The sequence below is a fragment of the Pithys albifrons genome, chromosome 2 (genome assembly GCF_047495875.1).
Source record: "Pithys albifrons albifrons isolate INPA30051 chromosome 2, PitAlb_v1, whole genome shotgun sequence".
Classification (NCBI taxonomy): domain Eukaryota; kingdom Metazoa; phylum Chordata; class Aves; order Passeriformes; family Thamnophilidae; genus Pithys; species Pithys albifrons.
Genome location: NC_092459.1, coordinates 92,211,532 through 92,239,404, shown reverse-complemented (window position 1 = coordinate 92,239,404; position 27,873 = coordinate 92,211,532). Strand labels below are relative to the sequence as shown.

Here is a 27,873-nt window from a genome sequence, read left to right as displayed (position 1 = left end):
ACAGTGACACAATACACCTCAAGAGTCATTCTTTTCTGTTAGTTAGTAATCTTTTATGTCCTTGCATCTTTGCTCATTTCCTGTGTGATGTGCAGAGCCCAGTCAAATTCTCTTACGCAACTTTCCCTTCTCTGTGATTGATATATAGATGTACTTCCAAGAAATTTTTGCAGTTTAGAACAGTCTCATTCACACTAATTCTTTACCTCTCTTTCTTTTTGTTGCTCTGGTAAGTGTAATAAATGCCATGTACAATTCATCAACAAAAGTGGAAAAAAAAAAGGTAAAATTTTGGAGAAAAATGTGTCCATTTCAATAGTTTTGGAATGCTTTTATTTAGTAGGCTGAGAGATCCATTTATTTCATTGTTATTTAAAACCTGTGAGAAAAATAGGATTTTGGAGGTACCTCAGACTAAGCTAATATGCTTTCTTTGGATCACTAATGGAAGTAGTAAACATGCTCTACTGAAGTGAATAAACTCTCCTTGTGGGTACATGGTGAACCTCTTTTTAATTTGTATTGTAATTCGTTAAGCAGTATTATGGCCTTTTCCAAATCTTTCTTCATGAAGCCTAGCCATGAAGATTATGGCTTTTTAATTTTAGAAATAATTGGCATGGTTGTAAAACCCAAACTGTGTAGAATCTCTGACTTTGTCATTAATAAAAAAAAAATCAGTTTATTAAAAAGTTAGAATGTTGGAATTCTCTGAGTATCTTTTGTTTCCATCCTGTTCTTGCTTGTATGTTGTTACTTTGGAGGGGAGAAGGTCAGAGTTTTTGCTACAGTGTTTAGTGATGTGTCTTGAGTATCAAGTTGTTCTTTGTTAGCAAAGATCTGAAATCTTAACAGTAACAATATGTGAATTCTGTTTTTAAAAAGACACTTTTATAGATAAGGTATATTCTGATAATCAAAAAGAGATTACATCTTTGTGTGTATTTACTGTCTCTACTGTTTCTCTGTTGCAGTGCGGTTGGCACGTTTGCTCGAGCACTGGACTGCAGTAGCTCGGTCAGACAACCTAGTTTACACATGAGCGCAGCTGCTGCTTCCCGAGACATCACGCTGGTAGGTGGCTTCTTAAAAACCCTACAACTTCTGCATCTGTGACTTCAACACTGTCTGTTACTCCAAAGTCCCCATCCTCCATCTCTTGTCCTTTAGATACCTGCATGCATGGGGGTGTGTGTGTGTGTGTGCGCATTAGAAAATCCTATATGTTTTCTGTAAGCTTGTTGGTACTGCAATAAAGACATGCCAGGAAAACTGTGTGAGAACAAAAACTATTACTGTTTCATAGAATCAGGTTTAACTTACATTTCCAAAGACATCAGAATTTGTTTATTATTTTAAGTATTTGTGTACAGAATCACAAAGATGATTGTGTAGGCTAAAGCAGCTCTACTATTCACTGGATACTGGAGTATTAGAACTAGAGGACACTCAATAAAATTAAGAGATCAGTTTGAAATAGTTAGGGCACTAAGTGGATAGAGAGCCCCTGAAATTTAGAATTTTGTCAGAGTGGGCAGTGCCAGCAGGTTAAAAGAAGGGGTAGAAAAATTATGGACCATAGTCCATAAATGGGTACTGAGGAGAATAGAGAAAGTAGTACCATCTAAACTTCTTAATTTCAAAGATTTGTAGATGCTGGTCAGTGAAGTGGGAATTGTACTCAGATTCTAATTAGATTTACCTGCACATTTTCTCTGTGTAACATTTCTTGATGCCTACTGTAAGGGACAGTGCTTGGCTAGATGAGTGTCTGGTCAGAGCCAGTGAGGCAGTTCTTGTATTCCAGATAAAATATATTCATTAGTATGATGAGAAATATATTTCATTTATTACCTTTTGGAGTGTACTCAAAGGATATTGGACAGGAAACTGATTTAGTCTGGGTTATGGTAGTATAGTAAAGGCAGTGACAAAATGGAATGTTTTCAGTAATAATCAAATTGAGTTTTCTGTTTCACACTTGCTGATATGACTTTATGAACACAACTCTATTCACATTAAATTTTATAAAGATAGTTCTTTACTGTAACATTTTAAATTTTATTAAGATTTAGTTGGATTAAGAATTTCTAAAAAATTTCCTATATTGTGTGTCCATCTTACTGTCTTCAGTGATTAATAGTTTCCTCCCTATAGCAATTTCTTATTTGAAAGTGCATGTGCAATGCTGCTAATAAAGGGATACTTCTACTGTTTGAGTGCCATGTAACTGTTTCTCCATTGCAAATGATCCATTAAGTTCCATTACACTTAATGAAAGGCATGTCTTATAATAAGGCACCAGAGGAGCCACCCCAGGCTTAATTACTGTGTCTGTCTCTTTTCATTTTCCTACCCCCTCAGCTTTTTAAAACCTTTCTCTTTTGCTTTTTGGCAACGTACTTCCCTCTAAGTTAAGAAGAGACATATTTGTCATTATAATAGTTACTTTTTCAGACATTCCCATGCTAATTGGGAGGATATTTTCAGCAGCAGTTAAAGTTAGTAGAGACATTTGCAGAACCTGTGGTGTACCTCATTTATGCTTTGGAAGGGATATAGGTGCATAACAGTATGAAAATTATACTGTCTGTATCCTTAATGCAAGGCAGATAACCCTTGCACCTGAAGTGCTATTAATGTGATTTCTGTATGCCACACCTGTGGTTTTCCAGTATTCCTAATTAGCTGTTTCAATCAGAGATAACTGTAAACAGACTGATACTAAAAAGAAAAAAGAAAAAGCATAGGTTGTAAACATGAATAAATTTAGGATGGATGTACACATTAGGAAGGTCTTGCAGCAGAATAGCAAGTGAGAGGCGTAATGAGACAAGACAGGAAACTATGAGTGCTTTTTGAAAACCATACTGAAGATGTGAAAAATGTGTTTACCTTCTCAGATGATAGTAAATGTGCTTCTCTTGATGTGATAAAGACTTTTGAGATAAACAAGTGAAACTTGCATTTCTGGCCTTCTCAGAGGCAGTGTTTTCTTCTATAATGAAAATTGTTCTCTAAGAGAAGGAGACTGGAAAGGCTTTATATTTGAGATTCCTAAGCATTGCATAGTGCATATACTGACAATGTGAGCCATTTAAACCAAAGCAAGTTGATGGAATCACTTGCTCCTTGTGGTGACCTTGTTCGCAAGAGCCCATTCTACTTTACTGTAAGGACCTAAATCTGGTTTTGGACATCTCTTCAAAATGAGAAGTATAAAGTTTTTTCCTTTGAATTTTGAATGGTGTAGTTTTAATGATTATTATTAGACTTCCACATAAACCTGCTTAAAGTATTATTGAACTGTAGAATCCATTCTCTGTTTCCAGTTTGAGTGCTTTGTTGGAGGCAGTTCAGTCTAGTTGATGTAACTGACTAGTGAAATTGCAGCTGGTTTGGGAGCTGTGTGTTGCAGCTTGTTTGCAGCATGTTCTGTCATGACCTTTCTTCCCTGCTCAATGCAGCCCTTCCTTAGCTCTTGGTGGAAAGTTTCTTCCTTTACCTGTTTACAGCAGTCCTTTCATCCTTGAATAAGGATGATACTCCAGGACTTTTTCTCTTTGGCCTCTAGTAATGCCTTCAGGCTTCTCTTGCTTTTGCTACCACAGTTTGTTCACTGGAATGTGGTGATTTGATGGAACAGCTCAGTGAAGGCAGAACTTGTCCACAGAGAGCATTGTGAATCTTTTCTTTAGTAGTATCAAAAAAAACTTCATGGAGTCAGATGTTTATTATAGGTGAAAAATAAACATAAAGCAAGATCACGATTCTGATTTATTCACTTCCGTTGCCATTTTTAAGAAAATTGCTATGAGTGAATAACTGGAAAGTGGAAAATACCCTATGTGTACTGCTTTTCCTCAAGGGCTGCAATTTGAAAAAAAGATTTAAACCTTGGTAACACATCTGCTGTAAGAGTTCAATCTCCAGAGCTGGTTTACTCATTGTCTGAATGATAAGCAATAAACCAGTGATTTCAATGTACATTCTCTGGTATGAAGCTTATGGATTTTAGGCATTATGTTACATATTTTCACCTTAGAATTCTTAACAGTGGCTTTTCCCCAGGCTGGTGAATTTGAACCATGAGTAAAATGACATATTTCAGTATAATAGTGACCTTGCTTCTTGCAGATAAAACAGTTCCACACTCTTGTGTTTGAGAGCACTCAAAGACTTATAGTGAGCTCTGGAGAAAGGCAATAGTCACTCACAGGAGATGAAAAAAGATGAGGAGAATCCATTACTTGCAGTACATTTGTATGCGGAAGCTTGACTGGAGTTGCTCTGGAATCGCTGCACTGACACATAATGCAGAACTATTCCTTCCTTGAAACTTTTTCTTGTGAGTTTAGGGCCATGTGAGAATGTGCATGATGCACTCACAGCTCAGCGCTGCGGTGATATAAATAGGAAGGAGAATGGTGTTACACAGTCACATACAATATTGTGCCTTATAATTCTAATACCTCCTTCAGAAAAACAATTTATGCTTGTGATGATGGGGTCTTTTGGGACGCTGAGTTAGAAAGGCTTCTTGTATGTTGCATATTTTTCCTGTGGGTGGATTTGTTTATTGTTCATATTCCCCATCACTGGTTAGCAATGTGAGTGTTCAGTGTTATCTGTAGTGTAAAGATGTTTTAACTTGTTTGTTTTCCATTTTCCTCTTTTATGACAGAAAGGGAATCAACCAAAAAAACCTCATTTACCTGTCTCTGTTAACAATGTTTAGCAAGAGACAAATAGCTTTTTTCTTTTTCAGTATGATGATAATGAAGACAATGAATGTCTTCCTTCACCAGCAATGAGAATATTGAGCACAAAGATGTCTGAGCAGCTGTTTAGTTACTATTTAGAGCTTCTGTTAATTGAAAATGGCCCCTCAGTCAATATATGCCTCTGTCTTTATTGGGTTACTTGGAACCAGTTTCTAACAACTAAAGATTCTTTAGAAATATTTGCTTGTAATTTGCAGGAACTGATAAACTAATGTAATTTTTGGTAAGCATTTTATCAAGGCATTTCCTTTCCCAAATTAAGTAATAAAAACTTATTTTCCTTATATTCCACAGCAGTATACTATGATACCAAGATAGATTCTAAATTTAGCATTAGTTGAGGCTACTTGCTCTTAGAGAGAATAACATATTGAATTTGCATTAACTGAAACGGAGTACTGTCTGTTTAAACACATTTTTGTTGTCTCCTTGTCCTTGCCAGTTTCATGCAATGGATACACTGCATAAACACAACTATGATTTGAGCAGTGCCATCAGTGTCCTGGTGCCGCTTGGAGGGCCTGTCTTGTGTAGAGATGAAATGGAAGAGTGGTCAGCATCAGAAGCTAGTTTGTTTGAAGAGGCACTGGAAAAGTATGGCAAGGACTTCAATGACATTCGACAAGACTTTGTAAGTATGAAAGTAGTACACTCCTGGAGCTGCGTTTTCACATGGTTGAGCATAACTGCTTTCTGTAGGTTTGGAAGTGTAGCTAGAGGAGAAATCTGTGTAGCTGATATATGTAATTAACATATGTATACATTTGATCTGACTGAAAGTCAATATGCTTTCTTGTTTGATGACATTCTTTGGAAAGTTGGTGACAGGAGATAATCTATTTAATGGTTTAATACCAGGTAGAATGTCTCATGCTGAGGTGTTTCAATAAGGGCTTTTACAAGGATTTTGCAAGCATCTGAAAAAGTTTCAGGAACTTAGCAGAATGTTTCCACAATTTCCAGTGAAATTCATTAGCAGCTACATGGCTGACTCCGTTGAGTGTTTTTGGAATGCTGGGATTTTCTTCTATGGTTAGCAGAGAGAAATTTGTATTCAGATAGCTTTTAAAGTGCACTACAGGGAGTTATTTTGACTTATTAGGTGTTTTGGCAGTTCTGAAAAGTAAAGGAAATGTTTTCCAATATGTTCTAACTACACTGAGTTTGGTAGTGAAATATCAGACGATAGGGTGGTAAAGCTTTAATTTGCTAATTCTAATGCAGAGTAATGAAATGAAATGGATTCTAACACTGATTGCTGGAATTGTTAGTAATTTGCTGTAAGTTGTTTTTTTTTTTCACATTTTGTGGGGAGCCTTTTTCTTTCAAGGAAAAAGGTTTCCTCTGTTGTACCAAGTTCAAGCTGGGCTCCATGAAAAGGTTAGGAATTGAACCAAAGTAATTACATTATTTAAGGCTGAAGTTGATTGAAACATTTTCACATTAATCTCATTCTGCTTGATTCTGAGAACTTAGATTTTTTTTTTCTTTGCATAAGTTTATTAATAATCATTGTGAGGGGAAAATGGTACTGTGTGGTAAATGTAGAAGTCCTTCCAAGATAGTGTGGGACAGTGGGAGGATGCTTGGCAGTGAGCTAAGCTGTCTTACCTTGACTTTCACGGTCCTGAAATGAAACAGATAATTGAATGAAGGTGGGAAGTGAAGGCTATTGTTTTTCTGAAGAACTGACATTTTAATAGGTGCATTATATCTCGGTGCTTAATTTTGAGATTCCCAAGAGATAAAATGTTCGCTGTATTCATGACAATGGGTTGAAAGTTGCATCATGGATGAAATAGCTCTGTAAAGTTTAATAAAATATTATTGAAAAATATTATTTTATAGAGCTTTAGAATGAAATTTTAATGTAAACTACAGTTCCTTATTATTTCTCATACAGATAAATGCTCCTCAGCTGAAATTGTATAATAGTTCAAAAGCTGTGCCTTCTAATTAAATGGTTGCTAATATTTGGCTTTTCAAAATGCCTTAATCATATAACACCTTTTATTGGCTGCTTACAAGCTGAGTCCTAACACAATTTGTGACCAATTATACCTAAGGCTTGTCTCTGGTATTTATGTAATATTTTTATTTTCTATATAATTTCTGTGTTATGTACCCAATTCTGTTGATATGCATATATTAAAGGGATACAGTGGGGTAATGTGTTACAAGAATTGGTTCTGCATTTGTAATATTCAAATGCTAGATGTTTGAATGATTCAACTAGAAGCTGTTTAAAATGTTAAGATTTTATCTCAAGTGGATTCCTGATATCCTCCATTTTTCTCACTGAATCTTCCTCCCCAAAACACAGATATTTTCCCATTCTCTCCTCCCAAGGCAGGAGACACACACAGATCTAGTGATAGAGTTTTGTAGCCTCCTCAGGGCATGTTCACTATGAGTCAAAGTGCAGCACAAATGGATATGGGGCACTTATTAATTATAGCCTCATTTAGTTAGAACAGGGATATTGTCTATTCTCAGTCACTCTTCTTTTAATCTTTGGAAGAGTGTAATTTTAAAAACATCATTAGAGCATCTATTTTGTGTCTCAATTTATATGGTACTGGTAACACTGCAGAGTCTTGATTTAATTCTGTATAGTTTGAAATCTTTCAATTATGTTAATCATTGTGTAATCTTGGGATGTCTGAATTTCTCTAGAGTAAAATTTATGTGTTATCTCTTTCCTATGTAGTGTTCTAAAAGTATAGAGATTTGAAAAAAAAACACTTTTGGTTTTTAAGTAATCATCAAAAATAGTCCTTTAGGACTTAGATCATGGATATATATGAAAAGTTTCTGCAAGGTTAGGTAGGTATAGCACTTAAGCAGTGATATTCCATGATAGTACATTTGTCTGTTATGATCCATCCCTCCCTTCAGTGGCAAGTCATTGATAAGTTTAAGAACAATTACATGTGTTGTAAGAGCAAGGATGAAGATAATGCACTGGTGGTGTATGTGTGAACTTGTTCAAGTCTCCACATAAGATCTAATGATAAAATTAAAGTCTACAGTGCCTGAGATGACACTCATACATAGGCAGTCACACAGTGATGCCACAGTACAGGCAAGACTGTCACGTTGCTTGGCAGAAAGTGGTTGGTAGCAGTCTCCTGGAGCAGAAGGGTTATGTAGTATCTGCCTGAGTCATTATGCCCCAGAGGAGTTGCCATTTCTGAGCTGGCTCAGATTTGCAAGGCATGGCAGCTGCAATTGAAGCCCTTAAATGATACTTCTGTAAAGGGAGGTTCATTTACTCTTCCAGCAATTAGTAAGAACTGGCACTATTTGGTGTTTGATGTGCAGCTCAAGCATTAAGCTATAAACACTAAATATTAGTAAGCAAGATAATTATTATAAATTAAATGGTGTAAAGGAGTTTTCCTTTTTTTTTAATAGACAGGAAAAGCACATTTGTAATTAAATTACCAGTCTGGCCTTTGAATAATCATGTTCATCAGCTGTTTAATCAGTGACTCTTTTAGGAGAGGTTCTGCTGTCTTTAAGACTGTGTGAATCCTAATCAATCTAAACCTTACAAGCTAATTTCAAGTTACCTGATGTACTTGAATTATTTCACATCCCAGTGGTAGAATGGAAGAATGAATATTTTATGTTCTCCAAATATAACCGTTTTCCTAACAATAAGACACAGCAATTATGCTTGTTACTTCTTAGTACTTCATTATCAGCAGTTTTCACAAATTTATAACTATTACATCTCAGATATGGCAGGAAAGGCCTTGGTAATGATGACTTATAACTATAGAAAACTCGAACAACTGTTTTCCAGCTTCAGAACATTGTGGAAACGTCTTAAAATTATCATATTCTTTTTAGGATGCCTTATAATCCCAAGTTTTTCTTACTATTCTTATTTCAGTAGTCTATTTTTGCCCTGGAGAAAGTAAAGAAACTTAAAATTGCCCTCTCTCTGTTTTTGTAGGTTGATACCTTTTGCTAATTTTCTCCTGCAAAAATGTCACACAAATGAGCATATTTACTTCTTTCAAGACTAGAATTTGGTAATGAAAATACATTATTCACTGACAGCTCAGAGCATTAAGAACATAGGTGAATGCAATACAGGTTATTCATGCTCAGTCTGTCAAACAGGTTTTTCAAGTTTTGAATCCAAGTGTAAAATATTGTGAATCAAAGTGTAAAAGAATTATTCAGTCCAAGCACCTTAATTATCTTTATTTGTAGATGCTTACTGAGTGAATAAACATATTGGTGTCACAATCATAGTGAAAAGAGATTAAAGGTTTTTCTAGAGAAATGGCAAACAATCTGTAGCATGAAGTTGTGAAAAAGTGTCCAAGATGGAAAATAATTATGGATATGCTAAAATGTACTAATTGACAGTGGCAAGTAGTTGGAATGGCAGCATTTCATCTGGGTGCCAGGAAGAATATGGACTTGGAGACTGAGAATCAGTTCATCTGTCTCCTCACATCAAATGTGTTCTTGTAACTGGCCTTTTTGGGGGCAGATTTCTCTTAAGGCATAATTTACCTGAAAAAGTAAAAGCATTTTAGGAAACTGAACTGTGTTGCTACTTTTTAGAACGTCAGCATATGCATTTCTGACACTGCTACTTTTGAATTAAATGCAAGTTTTCAGGGATTTACTCACTGCATGAGAAAGAATTCACAGTTGAGTTTAAGCATAAATCCCATCTCCTGAAAGGCAGAGGTGTGAGCCAGACTCAGTTCCTCTTAAGTGTCTGCAAGCAAGCAGCATGAAAAACTAGCTGTGAGCTCCTGCATTCAGAGAGAGGCAGCTTGATAAGGTGTTCATCTGTTGTTTTAGACATTTAACTAAAGGTGGAGGACACTATTCTTTCGGCTTCAGACATGAACAAAGCCTCAAAGTGGAGTGAATACAGTTGGAAAGATAAGATTCCATACCTGTATTTTCTGAGATTTTGTAAACATCATCCTTGTTTCTATAAAGCAGAGAATATTAGCATTAATTCATGCCTCCAGAAGGTAGCACACACAAGTTTTTAACATTTCCAGGTTAGGAAATAAAAAATGTATGAATTTTGTAAGAGAAGTACTAATTTAGATTATAGAACGACCTTATGGAGTTAAACAGGTTATTTGGTGATAATTAAAAATGTTTCCCTAATTTTCTCCTTGAAACCTAGGGTAATAATTTTTGTCTTACCAATGAACACATGCACCCAAATGAGTTGCCATTATCACATGCGCTGAGTTTCCACAAAGTTTTTTGTGAAATATTCATTGTCAGTATGACTCTTGTTGCTCAGGGTAGCATTTGTCCCTGACATCCTTCTGTTTCTTGATAATGGTTGAGAGTTTGTGGAGATTTATGCCAAACTAGGGGTATTGTATGAGCGACTGAGTTGTTATGGGATGTGAAAAACCTGTGAACTAAGTATAGTATCCTTTGTATTTTTCAACAGAAAAATGTATGAGACTTAAACACAGTCTTGCCAAGATGATTTCTTTTAGTCCCGATGTTGTTCTCCATCTGATAAACTTTTACTACCTTCTGTGTTTCCTGATGGAAATATGCATTCTGTTTTGATCGTTTTGTTTAACCATATGCCTTAAATAGAATAAATTAGCATTAGAGATTCTGCATACTTATTAACTATAAGGAAAGGTTGTGTATTAGTAATACACAATTATTAATAGCAATATGTGCTCGTTTGCATATGGATTTTAATGTAGTTATTTAATACATTCAAGTTTTAGTATTTGTCTCAACTCGACTTGATTTTAACATGTGTTTATAAGATGTGGACACTGCAATTTTTTGGAACCACTTTAAATTGTAACAAATGTTTTTCAGCTCCCTTGGAAGTCACTGACTAGCATCATCGAGTATTACTACATGTGGAAAACCACAGACAGATATGTGCAGCAGGTAATTTAATGACTATTTCAGCATGAACCATTCTAAGACATTCTTAAAAAAATGGTAATGTTAAAGCAAAAAATTTTTGTGTTCTTAGAAAGAAATATGTTTGGAGGGCTATGGTAATATTTTGGAATATAGACCAGTGGGTCTATGCTTTTCATAAGGTGCTTTATCAAATCTTCTGATGCCTGCTGTATTTCACATACCTGTGAAGAGCTTTTTAAGCCTCTTGTATGCTGGTTTGAAGCAATAGGATTCTTGGTTCCCATTGCAGTATGGGATAAGAAAGAAATGCGCTGCAGAGTAAATGCTTTAGTCTGGGAAGCTGTGCCATGGGACTGAAGGAAAAGGAAAAATACAGCATGTTAAAGTGCCTGTTACTGTTATGAACCCTTTATTGGTACTCCCTGACAAACCTTACTTTGCCATTACCAGCATTTAAAAACAAAATGAATACCATTGTGCACACAGTGAGTGTGTTCGTCCTTCTGATTGAATGTTCAACTGCTTGGTTTGCTCTGGAGCAGAATGATAATATTGCACTGCATACCAATACTGGGGTATGTTTAGCAGGTTTAGGTAAAACATCAATGTTGGTGCTTTTTATATTGCATTCTATATATTTAGTCCTTGGTTTAGAGATATAAAATACTTTAAAATACTTTATTTTAATTTCTGATTTAATGTTTAAGTTTGTAGCTCCTTTACTTGTTGCATAATTAGTGGCAATGTTATGTACAGCATGTTGAAAATAATTTTTAACTGTAATAACTACAGCTGTACTGTTAGGTGGATCTTTGGAGTTATGTTTCAGAAGGATGATTGCTTCAGGTTGTTCTAGTTTGTTTGAAAGATGTTTCTAAATCATCTTGTTAAGTTATGGAAAATAGAGCAAAAGTCTTTTACCACATAGGAGAATCTTGGACTGTCATTAGGACTTTTAGTTCCATGGATAATACAAATAAAAGATAATATGTTCTGTATAAAGGCATGTTTCTTTGTATTTGTCACCATTTATTTCACTTTTAACACCTTTTTTTAACTGTTAATTTTAATCCTAGAAAGGTACTGCCAGCAGAGATTTTCTGTGCTTCTTGTCGACTCTTATGTATTGGGCAATAGATTATCTTTAAGAATCAGATACAAAGATTTTATCCATACTGAGAGCCATGGAGTAAGGATAAAATGAAGTGCAAATTGTCTTTTGACAACACTTTTATGTTGCTCAGTGGCTGATCCTGTTTCCTGTCAGTTATTTTCTGACATACCTGCTCTGGAGTGATTGGCGAAAGACTACGATTCCCTTTATAGTACTACAGGGCTCTCTTATGATTCTGTTGCTACAATGATTCAGGTGTTGAGATTGCATATTTCACAGGACTAGGTTGTATACAAGAAAAACACGTAGGCTTTATGTTTATCTACAACTTGAATGCTCTTGTAAATGCCAGTGTTTTTCTTGTAACCAAGTAAATGTACAACATCCTACCTCAGGATGTGGCAATACAGCAGAGGATTGAATGCTTCAGACGTGTTCTTTCGGGGTCCAATATATGATCATCAATAACAAAATCAGTGTAGGCCAAATACCTGATTTTTATGCTGGATAACATTTCTCTAATCCTTCCTAACAAGGGATCAGAACTTCATCATGACACTGCTTGGTTTGTTGTGGGATGGTAAAAATTGATAGTGGTCAGTAAAACCAATATCCGTAGATTTATGGGGTTTTTTTCCCCGAAAGAACAAGCTGTGATAATGGAATGCGTTTCAGGGAGAAAATATATTCAATAAAAAAGTGTTGATTTTGGAATCATTCTTCTCTCAATCTCATGCTTGAGGTGTAGGGTGACATGTGGGAATGGGAAGACAAGAAGAGATTGATGTACCTACTTGAATTTTATGCATAAAATACAGTCTCTGAATCCTAGATTGGTGTGATTTAATATTAAAATTTGCTTTTTAATTATCTTTATGTCTTTGTATGAATTGGATACATAGTGCCAGGCATAAGAAAGATTTCCTTATTGTAACTGCTACTAAATGTTATCTTGCTAGGTAGCTAAAGGTGGTGGTGGCAGTGGAGGTACTGCTGCTACCTTGTTTCAGAGCCTCTTCCCTTCAAGTCAAGGTGAAGAGAAGATATGTTCAAGTTCTTTGAACTTGTCTAGCAAAATTAATGCAGGCCTTGGGAAAACATTCTTGGTGATATGCTACTTCTCGTGACCACTTCAATACATATATACATATATATATATATTTATATACACACACATATATATATAGCGTTTGAGGAAGGCCAAGTGATTGAGACCACTGAAGGAAACGTGTTCTCATTATTTGTGTTGTTCTTGTTAAAAATCTGATTCAATGCAAAAAATCTTTTACTGAGAGTTTCAAGAAGAAAAGGGAAAACATATTAATGGTAACTAAATTACTGTTCTGCAACAATATATTACTTTCCTCTCATTTGTTTCCACTGTTGAAAACAGTACTAGTTTAGGGAAATGGTCACTCTTGGGATATTTGTAAGTTGGTATTCATAACAAAAGTTCTTGAAAAACACAAGCATTTCATTTCAAGGCTAGTTGATTAAAAGTAGTAGACCTCAGGTGAAAAGCTGGGGTAGTGTAGTTTGACCTCCCCTAAAATGCAGTCTGGAAGACCTATTTGAAATACTGTTTAAGATGTAACATTTTTTCCCCTCCCACCCCTCAAAGCATCTGCTCTTTGTTTCATTGTTCCAGTGATTTGTTACAAACTAGTGCTTTGTTTCATGTCTAAGTGTATTCCGTCTCAACTTCCAACCTTTACCAGTTTTCCTCTAAATTTCAACGGGCAGAGGGTTAATCTCAGAAACTATTGATAGTTTTCTTTCTGCATCCTTTCTTTTCTCTTGGCATTTAAAAGTTGATAGGTCAATGCGAATTCAAGCTGTGACATGTTCTGTTGCTTTTAGAGAGCAATGTTTGCCATAGTTTTAATACAAAAAATTATAGCTTCTATTGAAATGGCATTGTATGATTTTTTTTTAGAAGACAATGTATCATTTGGTTTAGTAAATAAAGGAGGAAAGCAGTTGTTAAATTGTATGCCTTACAACCCCTATGCCAGTATCAGAAGTATGCTAAAATTTAATTAATGTGTATATAATCACTTCTCACTGACACTGCCATCAGGGCTTCATGCAGCTTCTTAAAAATGCCTTAAATTTTTACAATACTTCAGGGCTACTCTCCTTATTTCTTGCCCTTTATTGTGTTTTCCTCTTTTGCTCCTGCTTGGTGTACAGTGAGATTTACCTGTTCTTTTTGTAGAATGGTACCAGTTTGTTAGGACCCTCTGTGGAATGTATTATCTGCTCTCTGGCAGTTTAACATGCTTTTCAGGCTGAAAACAAATTCTGTGTTGTTGAGTTTGTTATGAAAATGAAAGAGAGCCAGCTGTGGAAAGCCTGTGGCTCTGTAAAGCAGAGTGAGTTCACCATTGAGAGCTCCTTTGCAGGCAGAGCAGACTGTGTTTGCAGCATTTTTGCTGTGGGCCTATAGACCAGTGTTGCCAAGCCTGGCACAGGGGAAAGCTGCAACTGCACCAATGGTATCAATGGAATTCACTTCTGTAGCTCCAAACGCAACTAGGCACCTGTGGAGAGCAAAAAACTACATTTAAAAACAAAACAAAACAGTGGGGCAAAAAGCTTATTTTGGAGATAGACAAAAAAGGGCTGTCATATCACATGGGAATTAATCAATGGTGCCATGGACTGCTTAGAAGTCTATTTGTCATACATTACTCCTTAAAGGCACAGTTTTTATAAATGAGAGTTTTGTCAGTGGATGACAGAGAGGCAACTTTACAAAATGAAAAAGAACAGCAGTTTACATGAGCAGGCTCACTCAGACTACTGGACCAGTAAAGCTGATTAACCCTGTAACTGGCTCAGGCAAGAGACTCTCACAGCAATGCTGTCTGATGATACTGTTCTCAAGGTGGAAAATGTCTTTCCCTATTATAAGCCTTGCAAAGATTGGATATCAGAAAATAAGAGTATGGCAAAGAGGAGAATTGGCTGTTGTAGGAGAAATGAAGGACTGGATTTTAAAGAAAGGCAGGTAGTGTTGATTTATTTTTTGCTGGATATCAATATGTATCCTCCCTTTTCTCATCCTCTGTAATATTATTGGCCATGTTTCAACTCTTTTTCTCTCTCTCTCTTATTTTTTTTTCTTTCCCCCAAGGGGACAGAAATAATGCCTGAAAGCAGGGAAATAACATTTTGTCTTCATCTTTTATGTACAGACAAACCTGTAGACATCTGAACTCTGTATTTCTTGTGACATTGCTGAAAACAAATGCTATCTCAGTTACTTCTATAATATATGATAATAACTAAGGCTTCTCAACATTTTTGAAGTTAGTAAGTTTACCTGCAAGATGGTTTGAGTTTGTTGCAAGTATGAAGAAAGGAATGACTTAGTAAATTCACAGACTGTCTTGACATTAGTGTAGCTGTCCTGCTACTGTGATGTTTCTGAGCCACAGTTTTAATGAAAGTAGGTATTTAGTTATTTCTAACAGTCAGTGGACTTTACTGTTCCTTATTCTGTTTATAAAATACCAGCCCTGGGCTGGACAGCCTACACAGGATGTATTGTGGTATTTGACTGATGAGGAACAAATCGTGTGCATTTTCATTCATTTATTTTCTAAGCAATGAGGGTTAGCCACGATGTCGTACATGTTTATGTAAATTGTAATTCTTGTTTTTACAGTTTTGTTGTCAAATGTGGAGCCTGTGAGCTTTACTGGGGAGGGCAGTATAGTATAATTTCAAACTAATAATAAGAGTAGAGAACTTTGTTTTTCATGGTTTTCATCATGTAGATTTCTACACTTGTTTTGGAGGCTCTTGTGAAATCATAAAGCAGAAATAATTTAAAGGTGGATTGTGTGCAGTTTTATGAAATCTCATGCTTTAATATAATAAAATATTTTCATGTGTTGATTTTTCATCCAGAAACGTCTGAAAGCAGCTGAAGCAGAAAGTAAACTGAAACAAGTTTACATCCCCACCTAGTGAGTATAACAACAGTGTCAATTTTTTAAAAAAAATTGAAATTGTAACATGCAATTACATACCCAGTAGTTTCACAGTCATCTTTATATAGTTACTTTCATTATGTTTGTTATATACAGAGACATAATGGTAGAAACTTGTTTTAAGTGAAAACTCCATATTTATCTGAGCTGTTTGTCTTTTACCCACAAACTGTCTGTCTGGAATGCTGAAAGTTTTACAAAAAGTGATCAAGTGCTACCTATGGACTACTTACAAGCAAAATAAGTCTTATCATTTAAAAAGCAGTTTTTCCAGAATAATCCATTCCAAATCCCTGTAGCAGAACACTTCATATTAGTGTAAATGCAATATTTCAAGATAGAAGCAGTTTCTAATTTAGTTACAGAAAACAAAATCAGATCATTTCTCATTACAGTTTTATCTTGCTGATAAAGTCTGTTCTGGCTGTAAGTTAAAGGCAGCACATAGCCCCACATATTTTACTTTTGAGCAAGTCCCATTAATGCAATCTTGTTTTCTTCTGAGGGGTTTTTAATCCCTTTTTTTAGATTTAAACTCAATGCTATATCTATCTTTGTTAACATGTAGTTTACAGAAATAAGGTATAATCCCTCTTTCATATTAATAGTTGCCTTGGCATTATGAGAAAGTATTAGAGTTGACATCTTAAACTTCCTGTGGATATATTCAGTTTACATATATTTGAAGTTTCTGTTGTTATGAGTGTTTGCATAACAGAAGACTTCAATATCAAAGGAAGTACTTTGCAAGGCTTTTTGATGAGTTGTTTGAATTGCATACAATAGAGCTTCATTTCCATATTTCATACAGTTTTCTCTTTTTTCAAAGAAGCAATAATGTGAACAGCAGACTGTTAAATTCATTGTTTTAATCTCATGTCGGAAGAAATTTTGTGTTTTGAAGCTCACGTCTCTAGTACATGCTCCTTCAAAAAAAACCCTAAAAGCTGAAAACTGTAGTATGAGTGTTTCAGAATCCTCTTAGAGAAGTGGCTGCTTGGGACAACCATGAGGTTCTCAGTCTTTACATAATGCTTTTTCAATTTAATTTCCATGGTCCATGTGTACAGTTCAGGGGTTTTGCCAATATATTCGCTGTAGGGAATAGTTGTATTGGAGGACAAAACATGTTTTTGAAATGTTGAATGTTTGACTTTTTATCTTACTGCCTGTCTTTTGCCTCCATTTCAAGACAAAATCCCTAGTCAACAGTAAGAGGGTGGTAGGATTTCTTGTGTCTTTGGTAGCTGTGTGATCTGGGGTGATCATAGGCAGATGGGTCACTAACACTCTTTCAAGACTTATTTATTGCATTTGAAATCTGAGTAGAATTGATTCTCAGAGCTGACTACCTTTTTGAACTTGATCATAAGGTATTTCCTGTAAAAGCAATGTTCTGTCCTCAATACCAGAGAGGCCCTTTCAATTCATGGATTTTCTGGAAGGTAACTAAGCAACATAATGTGAGAGACTGGATTGTCTCTCAATCCCTTCCTTGTACCTTGAGCCCAAGGTACTTGAAAAAAGAGTATGTGGAAATGGTGAAATTGTCTCTTGGTGGATAAAGTGAAAAAAGAGAAGGCAAGAGACAGACTTGTTGGCATTTGACATAGAGACTTGATACAGCAAAGGTTTCTTCAGTTAGTAATTTTAACTAATCTTGAATATATTTTATGCTACCTAAAGTAACAGTTAATCATCATAGGAATCAATATATCCAGCCTTGCAATTTATTGAGGGTAGTTAACACTCACAAAGTTGAAGCTTTGGAAATAATGTACTTACCCTAGTGAGGAGCTTATTGACCCCCTCTGAATTAACTGACCTGTAAAGTCCTACTTCACTGAAGTATTAGTGGTTACAATAATTACAAGAAAAATAAAATATAGTAATATTTAAAAAGCCAAACAATAATATCCAAAACCAGTTATTGAGCCTTCTCATAGAGAAATTAGTTTAGAACAGAACCCAGACAGAATAACCTGGTATTATATGGGAAGCTTTGCCAGGATTATAAAACATTCACTTTTACTGCAGTTTGCAGGAAGGTGTTTAGTTCTGCTTGAGACAGGAAGCTGTTTGACCCTCTTCTAGGGTGGACAACCTTGTGCTATTAGAGGCAGTGTTGCTACTCTTATTCATAAAGCTTTATCTGTTGACTAGAACCACCTACTTGAATTCTGTGCTGGGTCAGACTTCTGTTAACACTTTGACCCTGAGACTTGGTCTTTTATGAGCTTGCCAAGTAGCTCAGAACATGTGAGCACAATAAAGATCTGTAAATTAGAGTATCAGAGCTGCTCTTACATATCAAGTCTCTTACAATGCTGAAAATACCAGTGGAGTACAAAAATTACCCTTGTTCAGAGCAGAATTTATAGTATCAGAATGTGCATCAGAATTCCAGAATTATATTGCTTGTTTTCATGTTGACTACCCAGTTAGTAGAATCACCTTTTCTTTTTTTTTTTTTAATTTCTACTTAAAGCAATAAACCAAATCCCAATCAAATATCCAGCAACAATGGGAAACCTGCTGCAGTCAATGGAGCAATGGGAGCTTCTTACCAGGCACAAGCCTCAGTAATAGGTCGGGCTTGTGAAAGCTGCTATAGTAAGTAAATACTAATTATTTCTTTTTTTTTAATAATTCAAGAACTTGGGTTAACTTTTAATATATGCTATATTTTAAAAACAAATGTATGTACTTTTGTTTGCATGCTATAGATGATAATTTTCAATTATTTATGTGGCATAAATAACTTTAAAGTTAGAGCTGCCTTCATCATATTAATTAAATGTCAACATTCAAACCTACTTTATCTTTTTTCTTATAACAACTCAGAAAGTACAGAAAGGTTAAGTTGTATAATATAATGGCACTGATATGTCATTTCTTCACCCTCAGAATGCTAGACTCAAATTTATTTTTGGGGTATTTTTTTCTGTAAGGATGAAGGACTTTGAGCTTTTTTCTGTTTTGCTTGGTTGGTTTTAGGGTGCTTTCTGCCCCTTTATTGTTGTTGGCAGCAGGGGGAGGGCATGTTGTTTTTTTCTAGGATTTTGTGTATTTCTGATAATTCTTTTTGTGCTTCTTGAAAGAGTAACCTTTGACAGTGGTTTTGTGAGAACAGATATAATAAAATTCAGAAATGGAAAGAAATTAAAAGACCTGCTGTATAAGAGTTCCTTGCTTATCATTCCTATTGCTGCCCATCTCTTAAACAATGACATTAAAAACATATTTTGTACATGGAACATTCCAGTTCTATACTTGCTTGTTTTCCCAGTCATATTTTTTAAAGAATAGGTTTCTTGTGAAAAATTGCAAAAAGAAAAGGAAAACGGTTAAATTAGTGTGTCCTTCTGGCTCTCCACATGTGCAAGATAAAAATATATTTGAATCTTCAAGATCAATAGAGGATGTGCTCTGATTTATAAGTATTCACGTTGCATGCCTTGAGCAAAAAAAAAAAAAAAAAAAGAAACAAAACCACAGGTCTCAAGTAATTGTAATAAGTAACAAGCAACTTAATAAACTTGTTTTTAAGGGTAAGATTAGAAATAATGGGGGTTTTTTTGGTAGTCCTGTGGAAGAAAATCTCTTCTTGGCAATACAAAATCCCTGGGTTGAAATTAATTATGGAAGCATTTCCAAAACTTCCATTTGGATTTGACTTCTGTGGTGCTTTTGTGCAAAATAAAACAACTAACAATTGAATTGTTATTCTCTATGTCTAATGTATTAAACAGTTATCGATACAGTGCTCTTAAATTGCCATATATTATGGCTGTATATAGCCATCTATTACAGCATTTGGATTCGTTGTAATGAATGTCACATGCACCAGTTCACCTGTGCTGTTTTCTCCTCCTTAGCTCCACAATCTCACCAGTGGTATTCTTGGGGCCCTCCTAATATGCAATGTAGGTTGTGTGCATCTTGCTGGATTTATTGGAAGAAATATGGTGGCCTGAAAATGCCCACACAGACAGATGAAGATAAACTGTCTTCCAGCCAACCTACAGAGGTAGGATTCTGTAGATAAACTTTCCTAAAATGAAACATGGTGCTTTCACAAGACTGCTGTGATTTGAATATTTAATGGAATGTTTTTCTAATGTATGTGTTCAACTTTCCTATTACAAAACTCAATTTGTTAATCTTTTTCCTGTGTATAAAGTGTGCAGGTCTGGCTGTGCCTTTATTTGACTAAGTCTTAGGTAAACAAACATCCGCTTCATGCATTTTTGGTGGGAAAATGTAATTTTGTCAATCAAATGGTGTGTTATCTATGAACTGTTAAATTGACTTTTAAGTATCTGTTCCAGAATGGCATTTGACCTGGGGGTACTAATTGACAAGAAGCTCAACATGAGCCAACAGTGTGTCCAGGTGGCCAAGAAGGCCAATGGGATCCTGGCCTGTATCAAAAATAGCGTAGCCAGCAGGACCAGGGCAGTGATCCTTCCCCTGTACTCTGCATTGGTGAGGCCACACCTTGAGTATTGTGTTCAGTTCTGGGCCCCTCAGTTCAGGAAAGATATTGAGGGGCTGGAGCGAGTCCAGAGAAGAGCAACAAGGCTGGTGAAGGGACTGGAGCACAAGTCCTATGGGGAGAGGCTGAGGGAGCTGGGGTTGTTTAGCCTGGAGAAGAGGAGGCTCAGAGGTGACCTCATCACTGTCTATAACTACCTGAAGGGAAGTTCTAGCCAGGTGGGGGTTGGTCTCTTCTCCCAGGCACTCAGCAATAGGACAAGTGGGCACGGGCTCAAGCTCTGCCAGTGGAAATTTAGTTTGGAGATCAGAAAAAAATTCTTTCCAGAGAGAGTAATAAGACATTGGAATGGGCTGCCCAGAGAGGGGGTGAATTCACCATCCATGGAGATTTTTAAACGCAGATTGGACGTGGCACTGAGTGCCATGATCTAGTAAATGGACTGGATTGGACCAAGGGTTGGACTTGATGATCTCAGAGGTCTTTCCAACCCAATTGTTTTGATTCTATGATTCTATGATTATGTATCCATTCTTAATAGAGTTCTCTACTATGTGTTTTATAGCTTCCTAAATAGGCCCCAGTTTTTTGTCTAGTGCTTATGCACATATTTGATTAAATTCTAGAATTTATCCAAACTGTGGATATTTTAGTGCTGTAATTCAGATGTATGTGTTACAATTTTTTGTTTCCTTTTTCAGGAACCGCATGTTAGAACTCACATGTCCCGGCAGGCCACCCAGGGAACTCCAGTCCGTAACACTGGAAGCCCAAAGTCAGCAGTGAAAACACGTCAGGCTTTCTTCCTTCACACGACGTGTTGGACAAAACTGGCGCGTCAGGTCTGCAAAAATAACCTCCGGCTGCGGCAGGCAGCACGACGTCCCTTTGTCCCTATTAACTGTGCTGCCATTAAGGCAGAATGTAAGATGTTTTTTTAATTCTTAGTTCTGTGTGCTGTGCTTTCCACCCATTTTTGTCTTTTAATTTTATTTTCTTTTTCAATAAACATTTCTTGTCTATACGCTTTTGCTTTTCATTTTTTTTTCGTTTGTCCAGCATATCACCAACACGTTGGATTTCTGGCTGCCTTGAACAGATCTTAGGCTGGGGAAACAGTTCAAATTAATTAAAAAGGGGATAACTATTACCTCATTCACTTAACAAAAATTGCTATTTACAAAAGTGGGGTCAGGAAGCGGGAATCAATGCCATGACATAAAAAAAATGCTTCCTTCTCATAGGCTGTGTGAAAAAGTTTACTTTTATATTGTTCATTTATTCTTCTGCTGAGCAGAAAGTATAGATCTGTACATGTACTTTTCATCAGTGGGTTGGTCAAAGAATGAGGAGCTGGGGAGTAGCTCAGTTGGTCCGAGGGTGGTGCGGTAGCACCAAGGTTGTGGGTTTGATCCCTGTATGGGCCATTCATTCAGGAGTTGGACTCAATGATCCTTGTTGGTGCCTTCCAAATCAGAATATTCTGCAATCTGTGAAGAATTTAAATGTGGTGTGTAATACAGCCCTTTGTCACTGTGATGATTAGATGGCAATGATAGCCATGTTTATCATAACTGCACTATTGTGCTTTTGTCTGTTCCACTTTTAAATTTTAATTTTAAATAAAATTCTGTATTATACTTGTTCTGTTTACAGCCAAATTATAAATAACTGGTGAATTTGCTAATAGTATGACAGAAAGTTATGAGTTATTGTAGATAGCTACAGTAAGTCTTTTCACCTGTATATATATGTGTAAGTTCTGCTGCAAAGTCACTGAATATTTCAACAGCTTTTCTAGCTGTGCTAAGCACCTTGTTTTACTGTTCATGCTGTCTGGTTCTGTTTCCCAGTCTTCCATAGATATGGCTCTTGGAGCAGATGCTTGGTATTCTGAGATGAGCCATGCTGGCTCGTCTTACTGTCAATTGTATTAGAACTAAAGAGACCTTTTTAGAATATTAAGTATCAGTTTTATAACCATGCTTACTAGGTTAACACTAAATATTTTCCCAACATAATTAGCTGGCAAGCTGATGATGTCAGTGTTGATTATAAGAAATTTACACCATGGAGGCTTAAACTCTGATTTTGGGTAACTACTTTCCTTTTATGTACTTTAAAATGCACATTCTTCAACAACTTCTACAGGCATCCAAAACTGGGTGAATATTTTATTCCTTGTCTAATTTTTCAATTGTCCTTTTAGCCATTTTCTTTCTTCTTTTAAATCTAAATAAGTCAGGAACAACTTTCAGGTTTTAGGAAACCATGTGTCTACTGTGTAAATAAAACGAGTTATACTTCATGATGTCTCTACTTCATGGTGTCTAAGGCTAGACTAGGATTAGCGTTTTTAATCCTCAATCCAAAATAATTCCTTTCTGAGAGGAAAGCATTATGCCTTTAAATTTCTGTTTCTTCTGAATCATGGAAGAAAACTTCAAAGTTCACTTGAGCCATTAATCTTTTTGTCCATATCCCTATTTGTTCTTACTTACCACAGTAACAATATTCAAAAGAAGAAGAAACCTTTGGTTAAGGAAGAGAAAAAAATAGAAGAAAAAAGTTTCATCCAACAGTTAATTGTCATACTAGAACAAGTGTTATATACACAGTTCAGCTTTTAAAGAGAGGAGTGAAAAGCTGAGCTTTTCAGCAGGAAATGGTCATTCTTGTATCAGACTGGCAGTGCTGCTTGTGCTTCCTCTTTTTTCTTTGAGTGAAAAAGTGCCACATCAAATTAACAGCAAGAGAAGAAAGATATTTCCCCCCCCTGTAGTTTCTGTCTTTCATTATTCTTTTTGCTTAAAGCAAATTTTGGACATTGCAATTTTGTCTTTTTGAATTCTAATCCTTCCTGATTAGACCTAACTAGATTGAAGAAAAAAAAAAGTCACACTTGTCGGTGCTATTTGAATACAACATTAAAATAATTTTCTAATAGTGGAAACCAGATTACAACTCAACTAATTAAACTCACTTTTCTCTGTACACACATATGTGCACACACACGCATACTCTGTTGCTGGCAATCTTCCTCAGTGGAATAATTACAATGCTCTTACCTGCATTGTCATATTCTTGCTCTAGTAAAGCTGAATAAATAAGTAAAAAAATGTTTTATAGTTTTATTCCTATACTTAGATCTGGCAATTTGTTTTCAGTGCACTCTGTAGATTTTAATGTTAGAATAGATTCTAGTATTAGAATAAATAGTCTCCTTTCCTGAGAATGCCTTGAATCCTTTCCTAAGGTTATCTTGAAGCAAGTAATTTAAATTTAAATTTTTGAAAGAGATAAATTAACAGATATGTCCTATGCTGAGTCTGCTGAATAACTACAATATTGAATGAATGTCTGTGTTGGGGTTAAAAAACTTACAGTCATGCTTAGATAACAATCTGGCCAGAGCAGCAGATCACCCATGATGTGATATGGCATGAGGTGCCAAGGACATCCAAAAACTGTTTCGGAATTTGTTTTCCAAATTGTTGGTGTGCTGAAACTTGAATCTAATGACTGCTTAGATGTTATGTCAGAGTCACCTGACTGTGTGTGCCAAACCTTTAATTGAAACTGTAACTGCGTTTCGCAACTTTATTGCAGTAGGTACCATAACAACACTAAGAAACCATAAAATCTGAAGACAGAAGGATTGGTAGGGCACTTACCCCAGCAGCATACCTCTTAGTCTTGTGCAGTTTGTTGAAGTGCCAGGTTGTAAATGAAACTAATTGCTGGTTCTAAGGAGGACTGTCTGAGAAAGTGTATCAGAGCTTATTCATAAAATAAATAGATTTTTGCATTCCACCTCATTGCTTCTGCAGGTACTTCTGTTGTCTCAGAAGAGCATGGAAGCCTCCAAATGCTAACCTCAGGTCCAACCATCCTTTAGGTGAAACCAGATTTTGACAAGCATTTTCTACTGTTGTAATTCTACTCACATCATCTCCTTCAGCCAATTATATCCTCTGGCAGAAAACAAGGTCCTATTCTGTGTTCTTTATTCCTTCAGTTAGTGCAGAGAACTAGATTTTTCTCGTTAATGAACCCTATGGCATGACCCCTGCTCAGATGCCAGCAGGAGGTAGTGGAGATGATGCATTTACATCCCAGTTCAATCTAGGGATGGCCACCAGGAGGTTGAGAAGGCAGGGCACCTCCTGCTAGGAGCACAACCCATCATGGAAACCTCAAACTTTGTTCTGTCTGAACATAATAGACTCTCTGTAGTTGATGACAATAAATTTGTCTGATGGATTTTCAGGAATAATTAGAATTGGTGAACTGCTTTGGTAAGAGGAAATTCTCATGCTCTAAATCTCATGCACTACCTCCCTTTTAGTTTGAATATATTGCATGTTTTTTAGAAAGTTAAGCAAAACTATCCTATCTGTGGAAGGTCTCTTAAATAGAGTGGGCATTCTTCTCAACAGCCACTGCAAGATTGGATCTATTACCAGCTTACAAGCAGATTGATATATGCCTGGCAGTGAGCCATGTGTCTGTGAACATTATTACTTCAGCACAGAGAGATTTTGATTGTTTTTTTTTTAATCATTGCTTGGATATAGCTTCATCAATATAAATGTATGTATTAATTATAGTAATTTAAATCTGGATAACTATATGCTGTCTGTGTAGACATGATTGTCAAGATGTTTTTAGTGCATGACAATATATTATCTGTATAATACATGTATAGTTGTCTGAAAATGGGTATACTGTTCATGATGAAAACTTATCATACCTTTAAATCTTCAGGTCTATTAACAAGTTTGGTACATAGCACTTGCTTCTGATCTAGTGTAATGAAACAATGACAAGTCAAAACAAAGTAGAATATGCAAACTGTTACTGATTTGTCTTTGTAAAGGAAGAGCTTATATTTTACTGACATAAAACTACTCATTCATCTGAAGTGAGTAACATTTCTGGATTCACAAACTGTTTTTCATCCTTGTTTTTGATAACTGTGAAAGAACTTTTGGCTGCATCTAGGATGAAAATATTTTCACTGCTGTTGTCTTTGAATACAATTTGTGCCAGATTTTAGAAGCCAGCAAAATAATGGAAAAAGCACACTATTTTCCTCCCAAAGTTTCTAAAAAGAATACAATTCAGGGAATGCAGAGAGCACAGTACATTCATTAGATAATTTTAATAGAGATATGATGGAATGCCAAATTAGTTTTAAAAAGGAAATCATTAAAAACACCTTTCAGATCTGAAAGCACAGCCTCCTTATTTGTAATCATCTTCTTCCTAGCATTCATGATTTCATTCACCTCTGTAACACCCATAGCAGTCATCACTTTTCTAGGTTAAGAACCTGGTCTGTTTACAACCTCATAAAGAATCTGTTTCACACTATGGTTCGTCATGTTGTTTCCTGCAGTTTTTCTAATAGTACTGTAGCCTCTTTGGGGTTATGGTGCCCCAAAGTATATGCATTCCAAGATACAGGTTTCCCATCATCTTGGAGTCACATGGTTTCCATTTTCTTATCATAATTTCTAATATTGTAATTTTGATTTCTTTTTAAGTGATCATTCTTTAGTATTGTCTAGATAGTTTTATAAAGGTGTTGACACTGACTTCTTGAATTCTCTTCCACTTGGTGATGGTATAGAACTCATTGTTATATCTGTATTTTACAGTCATTTTACCCCCTAAGAATTAATTTATGTGTGTTGTTTCATGCTGATGATATCATTTGCAATCAATTTCAGCTTTGATTTTGTTCAGAAATTTCTTATCAGGAAGTATTAACTGTCTAATCACCCATTTTGCTCATACTTTATATGTTGAACAGCACAGATCATTTGGGGATTTCATAGACAATTAATTTTAATAAGATGCTAATCCCTGAAAAAAGCTCTTTTACCCTGTAACATCTGGACAGCAAAGGTTTTTTGTGGCACAGTTTGTTAAAAACTCGTTGAAATGCCAAGTTTGATGCCGGATCAGCTGCATGTGTACATGTCATGATCCCTTCAGAGAATCCTGGCAGACTTATGACACTGGAATTTACTGGTTTATAGGACTTGTAAGTGGGAGGGAACTCCTGGAGGTCTCCAAACCCACCACTTGCATAAAGTTCATGGGCCTTTTGTCCTGATAAGCTCTGTGTATCTCCAAGGATAGAGACTGCACAACTTCTCTAGGCATCTGTTCTACTGTTTGATCAACCTCAGGGTAAATAATCATTTTCATAAATCTGACAATTTCCTGTCTCCCAGACTATGGCTGCTGCCACAGAGGACAGAGACTGTCCTATCCCTGCTCTCCTCTGAGAAAGCAGAGATAGGACATGCTCTGGTGCGGGGAGGTTGCAGGGGACAATTGAGTCTCCCCTTGTCCTTCTCCTGTCAAGACTGACCAGACCCAGTCTCTTGGACTCTGTGTATGTCCTGTCCTCCATCTCCCGACCAATTTGGTGGCTTTCCAGTGGCTGGATGTACTCCAGTGTGTTTGTATCTCTTCTGTAGTGGGGTTCCCAGAACTCAGCATGGAGTCTGGCTTTGTTTCACACGGACTGAGGGGACAGGTGACCCCCCTGGCCCTGCTGGGTGCATGTGTGCTCATAATGCCCAGCGTGCTGTTGTCCTTTTTACAAGGACACACCACTGAGTAATGAGAGCACATTTTGCCTTTGCAAGGTCTTTGTTGGCTCCCTTGATGTTTCCATATTTAACTGTGCCTCTATTAATAGTGCAACCCTTTTGCCACTCTGCAGACCTACTTAGTGAAGAATGTTATCACATTTGCCCTGTTTTTGTTCTCTTGAATCAAGACTGTTGGCATTCATTAAACACCAGCAGCATATGCTCAGCCGTTTGTTTGGATGAATTTCACCTGGTCCTGGTAACTTGTGTTTATTCATTATCAGTTTGTTTGGAAATATTTCCTATGGACACTATGATGTGATACAGTTCTCATTCTTTCCTCATAAAATTGTTTTGGAAGTGAGCTTTAAGTGGTTCTGCAGTGAACACAGATGCAAGGAAGGCATTCAGCTTTTCTGTTGTGCCTTTATTGAAAATCTTCCCCACACCTTCAGCATCTCCTGTTGCTACAGGCACCAGCACAATTTCTACTTTTGCTGTGTTTGAAAAATGCACTATAAAATATAATACTCCTTTTTAATAAATATATTTTTTCATAGCTTCCGCTATTTCCCTGGTCTTACAAAGATTTTTATAGTTCATGTGGACGCTTATATTTGATTTTAGGACTTGTTTTTAATTTTTCTTTTTTTACAACTTCCTACATAAAATTTATCCAATGGTGTTGCACTGGAGAGCGATGCACAATCCAACTTCTGTGTTTTATTGTGTGTTGTGCATAGAGATCATCAACTTTATTGTGCTTTTTATTGGAGTACTGTGTTGTGGATCAAAGTTTGCTGCCGTTAAAAGTACTTAACATCTTTAATAGATAGGTGTGCTTTGTAATACTTGCCTTTGGTGAACATGCTTTATCTCAAGCATGGAAACTGGGCTCTCTTTGCAGTCGGTATTCACAGTTAGCATATTAATACCTCTCCATAATTCAATGTCTTTTTTTACAGTG

The 27,873-nt window shown here is 36.2% G+C and overlaps 1 protein-coding gene across 3 annotated transcripts in view; it reads left to right on the top strand.

Moving 5' to 3' along the window:
* Positions 1-27,873, top strand: part of MTA3 (metastasis associated 1 family member 3) — a 137,237-nt gene that overhangs the window by 63,320 nt on the left and 46,044 nt on the right. For all 3 annotated transcript variants that reach the window (XM_071577550.1, XM_071577557.1, XM_071577566.1), the window contains exons 8-14: positions 975-1,074; positions 5,227-5,415; positions 10,629-10,703; positions 15,715-15,773; positions 18,286-18,410; positions 19,676-19,827; positions 20,997-21,219. In XM_071577550.1, the coding sequence (XP_071433651.1) occupies positions 975-1,074; positions 5,227-5,415; positions 10,629-10,703; positions 15,715-15,773; positions 18,286-18,410; positions 19,676-19,827; positions 20,997-21,219 (923 nt within the window). The remainder of the gene's footprint in view (positions 1-974; positions 1,075-5,226; positions 5,416-10,628; positions 10,704-15,714; positions 15,774-18,285; positions 18,411-19,675; positions 19,828-20,996; positions 21,220-27,873) is intronic.